Source organism: Aptenodytes forsteri, unplaced genomic scaffold, assembly GCF_000699145.1.
Source record: "Aptenodytes forsteri isolate BGI_AS27 unplaced genomic scaffold, ASM69914v1 Scaffold999, whole genome shotgun sequence".
Taxonomy (NCBI): Eukaryota; Metazoa; Chordata; class Aves; order Sphenisciformes; family Spheniscidae; genus Aptenodytes; species Aptenodytes forsteri.
In genome coordinates, this window is record NW_008795908.1 from 49,962 (window position 1) to 57,701 (window position 7,740).

Here is a 7,740-nt window from a genome sequence, read left to right on the forward strand (position 1 = left end):
GAGTCATGGCTGGCGGTTGTTCCCGGGTTAATATTTCCCCCCCGTCTCTTCTCCAGGAGCTGTGATGAACGGCCAGCTGGTGTACGACAATGGTGGGTATTAGGGTTGCGGAGTCTTGCGTTAATAGACGGTATTTCCACCCAAAACAGGGTTGTTTCCGCTTTAGTTCGGGAAGCGGGAAGGGAGCAGAGCTTCCTCCCGGCTACACTGTGGGTATATGGAAATCAGATGTTCTGGTTTTGCACTGTTTGTCCCCAAATCCGCATATAGGCCATGCAATTCCCACGGGGCAATTCCCTTCAGCCCGTTTCACCCCAACCATTGGACACCCAAGAGGAGTCAACCCCATTTTTAGGTAGCCCAGGGCAAAGAGGCCCCGTTTTAAAGCAGGAATCCCAAACCCGGTGGGCTTCACCCCAAAATGCATGAGATTGGGAGGGTTTGGCGGGTCCCCCAATACCTCAACCTCTGCCTTCCTGCAGTATCCCTCCTCTACCCCTACGGTCCGCAGCAGCATGACCATAAGAACCCCAAACTCGATGATGGGACATCGAAGGAGATCTCCCTCACCGTGCCCTTCACCTTCTACGGCAAAAAGCACCAAACCCTTTACGTACGTGAGCAAAAATTCCACGTCTTCCTTGCATGTCTCTCCATTTTCCGATTTCCCCTCTTATTTTTCGCTCCCTTTTCCAGTCCATTTTGTCACTTACCCCCCAACAAAATCCACCCGTCCGTGGGATTGACCTGGTTGCCTTAATCCGAATTTTTTTCCAGTGCATCAAAGCATCCTTGTACGGTTGGTGGGTCTTGGGAGGAGACCTACACCCTTCTGGAGCGGTGGTTGGGAGGTCCGTGGCCAAGTTTAGAGTGTTATATCCCACCCCACCCCACCCTTTTTGATAGAACTGTAGATGCAACAGTGACCTAAACACCTCCAATATTGTCGTAGAGATGCAGAAGTCAGTGGTAAGCCCACATCTGGATCCTGTGTCCATCTCCAGGGTACCACAACCAAGTCAAGGTGTTGACCACGTGCTAGGGCTCCAACACAGGTCGCCGCCACGTGGGGGTTGACCTGGTGCCTTTTGCAGGTGAACAACAACGGTGTGGTTTCCTTCGGCGTCCGGGTCAAACAATACACCCCCGACCCCTTCCCCCTGGCCGACGGACGCCCCTTCGTGGCCCCGTACTGGGCAGATGTGGACAATGTGCTGGGAGGGGACATCTTCTACCGAGAGACCACTGACCCAATGCTGCTGGCACGCATCACCAAGAACATCAACCATTACTTTCCCAAGATCCCCTTCACCGCCATATGGGCTTTTGTGGCCACCTGGGACCACGTGGCCTACTACGGCTCTACCAGCAAAAAGGTAAGGCGCGCAGTCATGACTTGAAGGCCACATGAGGTCACACACCTGAAAATTAATTTATCCTACCCTGCCTCGGTGCAGAGACAAGCACGTGGCCACAGGCAAACACGTTTTTGGAGAGCGAAGCAAATCATGGCCTCAAACCCGTCATCAATTCGATGACCGTGGGGCGAGACAAGCCAAAACCAGAGCTCTGCCGCAGGTGCTCAATTTGTTGGCCTTCACAACCCGTTCATTCGCTCTCGCAACACATGTGCTGGCCTTAGGACCCATGGGTTGACCTTACGATCCACGGGTTGGCCTTGCAACCCACTCATTGGCTCTCATGACCCACTTGTTGTCCTTATGACCCATTTGTTGGACCTGCAACCCTTTTGTTGGCCTTACATTCCATTCGTTGGCCTTCGTGACCCGCTCATTGGCCTTCAGAACCTATTTGTTGGCCTCATGACCCATTTGTCGGCCTTACAATCTATTTGATGGCCTTTGTGACCTCTCCCTCGGCCTTCACGTTCCATTCCTGGCCTTCATGACCCATCCATTGGCCTTCATGACCCATCCATTGGTCTTTGCCACCCATTCATTTGCCTTCCTGACGTTTGAGGTGAGCATGTATCCTCCGGTCCTTCTGTCCTACCTGCCAGCCCTGGATGGGTACACAAAACCCTGTGGAGCTCCTCGACTATCCCTCGGTGCTGCCATGCAGGTGTCACATCCAAACCTTTACTCCCCAATTAATTTACGGGTTTTTTCCGTGTTGAAAGCCAGCTTTTCCGCTACACTGTTCCTCTGGCCACCTCGTGCGGAGAAAGAGGCTGTGGTAGAGCACCGAAAGTACTCGTCTGAAGGTAGACGCCCTGGATGGGCCATGCCTGACCAAGATGGCTTCCTTGCACAGCTCAGGGCAAGGAGTCTACACCTGTGTGCAGCCCTCAGGGCTAAACCCCCTCCATATCTGCTCATCCCACCACTGCCGGTGCCACCTCCCCCTTCCTTTTTGCAGGGGAACACCTTCCAAGCCGCCCTGACCACCGACACCAAGACGTCCTTCATCATCCTCAACTACGAGGATATCCAGTGGACTACAGGGAAGGCAAGCGGCGGTGATGCCAAAACAGGTCTCGGAGGCACCCCGGCCCATGTACGTGGGGCTGAAGGAAAAGCAGAGGGAAACGGGACGAAGGGAGTTGAGGAATGGGGGAAAAGGTTGACCAGTAATGTGTTTTTGGGACAACACCAGGTTTGCCGAAGGCAGGACTTTGGCCCACAATGTTTTTGGGGAAAAAACCGCTGAAGATAGGACTTTGGCCCATGATTTTTTTTTTTGTAGGGGACAATGCTGAAGATAGGTTGGCCCATAATGGTTTCTGGGGACCCCCACCAGGAAGGCCACTGGAAGTTGGCCTGTACCATTCTGGGGGACAACAATGCCAATGGTAGGATGGCGGCCCACAACGTTTTGGGGGGGGGGGGAACCACCAGGTTCACTCACGGTAGGAGGCTGTCCCGTACCATCTTCTGGGGACAACGATGACGAAGGTTGGAGATTGGCCCGTAACATTTTTGGGAGGACAATGCCAGGTTCACCGAAGATTGGAGGTTGGCCCATAACGTTTTTGGGGGACACCACCGCCAACAGGAGGAGGTTGTCCCATGCCACGAATCCCTCCGGATCCTCTATTTTGGCTCCCTTTCCAGGCCGGCTTCAACAGCGGCGATCAAACCAACTTCTACAACATCCCCGGCTCCCAGACCGAAGCCATCATCAACATCACCCAGACCTCCAACGTCAACATCCCGGGGCGTTGGGTCTTCCAGGTGGATGAATTTAAGGTGACGGGGGTCCCCACCGAGGTGCCCAAGGTCGCCGGCAGCAACAACTGCTGGTTGTAAGTCGGGTTTTTTGGGATGGAAACCTAAAAAAAAAGGGAGAATTGAGAATTGCTTGGAAAACCATTTCCTCCTCCTGAGTCCTTGGTTTCTTCCCGCAGATAAATCAAGGCGCCTGGGGCAGAGGAACCGTCCCCATCGTCCCCGTTGTCCCCGGCGTCACATGCGTAGGACAGGGTCGCACAGCGGGACGCATCAACCTCTACCAGAGCAATAAAATTGCAGCTGAGACATGGCGGCTCCTGTGTCGTCTTCATTCCTCACGTGTGTCCGCGTGCTTTTAGGGGGTTTTGGACTAGATGTGCATGAATTCATGGTTTGGGGGGTTTTTTTGCCTCTTTGTGCATTAATTTATGGCTTTTTTGCACTCCATGTGCATGAATTTACAAATTTTTGCCCTCTGCATACACAAATATATGGGGGGGTTGTGTCTGTACACACGAATTTATCATTTTTTGCCCTCTGTGTCCATGAATTTAGGATTTTTTCCGTACGCCACGCACGCACGTGTGACTTTTTGCCCTCCGTGGGCACAAATTTATGACTTTTTCACCTGCGTGTTCAGGAATTTGTGATTTCTTTTGCACTCTGTGCGCACAAATTTACAATTTTTTTTATGCCTCTCTGCGGGCATTTATGATTTTTTTCGTATCCGTGTGCACGAATTTATGATTTATTGCCCTCTGTGGACGAAATTATTTTTTTTCACTCTCTGCGCATATGTTTATGAATTTTTTTGCCCCTCTGTGTGTGAATTTATGATTTTTTTTTTACTCCATCTGTACAAATTCATGAAGTTTTGCCTGCTGCATGCCCAAATTTATGATCTTTTTGCCGCCTTTGTGCACAGATTTATGGTTTTTTTGCCCTCTGTGTGCACAAATTGATGATTTTTTGCCCTCTTTGTGCAAGAATTGATGAGGTTTTGCCCTCTCCCTGCACAAATTTATTATTTTTTTTGGTCTGTGTGCATGAATTTATTTGTTGCATTCTACGTGCAAACATTTATGGTGTTTTGTGCCATTTGCATAAATTTATGATTTTTCTCCCTCTGTATGTATGAATTCCTGATTTTTTTTGCACTACGTGCACAAATTTATAATTTTTGCCCGGTGTGCATAAATTTATCGGGTTTTGCCCTCTATGAGCACAAATTTATGATTTTTTCACTCGCTGTGCATGAATTTTTTTTTTTTTGCCAGTGTGCATAATTTTTTTTTGCACTCTGTGCATGAATTAATCATTTTTTGTACTTTATGTCATGCGTTTACGATTTTTTCCCCCTCTTTTGCAGAAAAAGCCAAAAAAAAAAAAAGATTTCCAAATGCTCTGGGCTCATTTTATTTCCGATAATCCCGGATTTTTCCTGTTTATGTGCATTTTCCTATAGGAACGTGAAGCCAAGTGACTAATTTAGGGGACAAATCCAAATTTTATGGGGGAAAAAAATCACCTAAAAAACCCACAAAGTGGGAATTTTTTCCCTAAAGAGGAATTTTTTCCCTAAGGAGAAAGTGGTTTTGCACGTGGAAATGAGCACAAACACGCACCACGCAATGTGCAACACGCAACACGCAGCACACTGGTGCGCGCAGCGCACGACACACGAATGACACACGTGCACACGACACGCTCGGCACGCACACAACACGCTAGCACGCACGGCGCGACACGCATGCAGACAACACGCTGCACGCTAACGCGCGCAACACGCTGATGTGCACAACACACCTTTGCAACACGTGTGCGACACCACACTCAACACACGCTAGGTGTGCACACAACGTGCACACCGCACACCGCGCAGCGCGTGCGTGCAACACAGCACAACACAACACCCACTAGGTGAGCACACAACATGCATAACACATTTGCACACCACGCAACCCGTGTGCACGCTGTGCACAACACGTAACACACAACACAACACAGACTGGGTGTGCGCACGTGTGACACAACACATTTGCACACCGCACAACACGTGTGCAACGCGACACCCAATGCACGCTAGGCGTGCACATGTGCGCAACACACATTTGCACACCATGCAACACACGAGTGCAACACAACACATGCGTGCAACACAACACTCGACACACACTAGGTGCGCACACGTGTGCACAGCACACAAGCACGCAACAGGCTACATGCACAAGGCGTGCGCACAACCCATACCGCGTTTGCACACAACACACGTACACAACACCAACCACAACACAATAGACACAACACTCACCCCCCCCACACACACACACATCCCCACACACCCCAGGTGTGTGCACAACACACACTACGGTGCGCAAACACACAACACACGTGAGGTGTGTGTGTGCCCTAAACACACGCCACGTGTGACACCGCACAAAACTGTCGCACCCACAACACACTCTGACACGACACGATACAACACACACGCAACACACACAACACACAACTTGGCACAAACACCCCCAAAACGTTGCACCCACAATATGCTCTGACATGACACACACACAACACACAACACCCCCCCATATAACTTGGCACATGCCCCCAAAATGTTGCACCCACAACATGCTCCGACATACACAACACACACCATGACACAAACACCCCAAAACATTGCACCTGCCGCACGATCTGACGTCACACAACACACAACTTGGCACAAACACCCCCAAAACGTTGCACCCACAACATGCTCCGACATGACACAACACACACCATGACACAAACACCCCAGAACATTGCACCTGCAGCACGATCTGACGTGACACAACACACAACACCCCCCCACCCCCCCCCATATAACTTGGCACATGCCCCCAAAATGTTGCACCCACAACATGCTCCGACATGACACAACACACACCATGACACAAACACCCCAAAACATTGCACCTGCAGCACGATCTGACGTGACACAACACACAACACCCCCCCACCCCCCCCCATATAACTTGGCACATGCCCCCAAAACGTTGCACCCACAACATGCTCCGACGTGACACAACACACCACACAACACGCAACTTGGCACAAACACCCCCAAAACGTTGCACCCACAACACGCTCTGACATGACACACACATACAATACACACGACACGCAACTTGGCAGAAACACCCCCAAAACGTTGCACCCACAACACGCTCCAACATGACACAACATACGCACAACACCCACACCACACAATTTGGCACAAGCGTCCCCAAAATGCTGCACCCACAACGTGCTCTAACATGACACAACACACAATTTGGCACAAACGTCCTCCCCAAAGCTTTGCACCCACAACGCGCTCTGACATGACACAACACACACAGCACCCGACTTCGCACAACACCCAACCGCCCCCATAGCCTCTATTCGTCATCCCTCAACAGGGATTTTTTTTTTTGGGGGAAAAAAACCTCCCTCCCCCCCCTTTTTCTCTTTTTTTTGCCTTTTTTGGCCCATTAACACACCCCATTTCTGAAAAAAAAACCCCAAACCCCACCCATTTTGTACCCCTCGCCTCTGCTTGTAATTTTGGGGCAATTTCAACCTCACTGGCAAAAAAAAAAACCCAAACAAATCCATATTTAGTAATTTGGACTTTTTTTTTGCCATTTGCCTCAGCCCCGGGCCTGGCTTTAATCAAAACAATGTTTTCCTCCCCGTTTTCACCTTCCTTTCTCGCCAAAAATGATGTCAAAGCGCTGGGTGGGTCAGTCCCCTGGGGTCGTCTGTATTTGTCATTTTTTTTTCCCCTTCTTTCAGCAAAAAATACTAAAGGGAGGAGCAGGAGCCAGCTGCCCTGGGGTCGCTCTCGGCATTTGCATCAAGGATTTGAGGACAAAACGGAGCTTTTTGGGGCCAGATAAAAACCAGAGGCAGGTAAGGTTAAATATGTCTATAAATAAATGTATTTTTTTTGCAGCGAGGAGCTTTTTGGGCCAGATAAAAACCAGAGGCAGGTAAGGTTAAATATGTCTATAAATAAATGTATTTTTTTTGCGAAGAGCCCAAAGGACGAAGGCACGTCGGCGGAAAGTGGAAGAAGGGGAAAAGGAAAAAGGGGGAAAAGGAGAAAAAAGAGGGGATTTGGGGGGAAAGGGAAAACCGGGGCAAAATAAACAAGGGAAATAGGGAAAAAAAAAAAAAACGGAAAAAAGGGAAAATGGAAAAAGGGGGGGGAAGGAGAAAAAAGGAAAAGAGGAAAGGGGGAAAAGAGGAAAAGGGAAAAAAGGGGGAAAGCGGGGAAAAAAGTGGGGGGAAAGGGGAAAAAAGCAAATATGCTCAGAAGGGGGGAGAAAAGGGAAAAAAGGGGCGAAAAGGGAAAAAAGGGGCGAAAAGGGAAAAAAGGGGGAAAGCGGGGAAAAAAGTGAGGGGAAAGGGGAAAAAAGCAAATATGCTCAGAGGAGAGCTGAATTTTGTGAAAATTAGGGGGGACCCAAATGCATCGTCCCGGGTCTGTTTCCATGGAAATGTGAAGTGATGGGAAGGGGGGGGG

The 7,740-nt window shown here is 49.8% G+C and overlaps 2 protein-coding genes across 2 annotated transcripts in view; both read left to right on the forward strand.

Annotated features, from left to right (window-relative positions):
* The window catches only part of LOC103903191 (alpha-tectorin-like), a 4,771-nt gene extending 1,341 nt beyond the window's left edge, over positions 1-3,430 (forward strand). The window contains exons 3-8 of the mRNA XM_019473414.1: positions 57-92; positions 483-613; positions 1,095-1,385; positions 2,380-2,517; positions 3,075-3,265; positions 3,368-3,430. Of these exons, the coding sequence (XP_019328959.1) occupies positions 57-92; positions 483-613; positions 1,095-1,385; positions 2,380-2,517; positions 3,075-3,265; positions 3,368-3,371 (791 nt within the window). The 3' untranslated portion in view covers positions 3,372-3,430. The remainder of the gene's footprint in view (positions 1-56; positions 93-482; positions 614-1,094; positions 1,386-2,379; positions 2,518-3,074; positions 3,266-3,367) is intronic.
* A 3,653-nt stretch (positions 3,431-7,083) lies between these two features.
* The window catches only part of LOC103903194 (IgGFc-binding protein-like), a gene marked incomplete at its 3' end in the record, with an annotated part of 9,708 nt that continues 9,051 nt past the window's right edge, over positions 7,084-7,740 (forward strand). Inside the window, exon 1 of the mRNA XM_019473413.1 lies at positions 7,084-7,124. The remainder of the gene's footprint in view (positions 7,125-7,740) is intronic.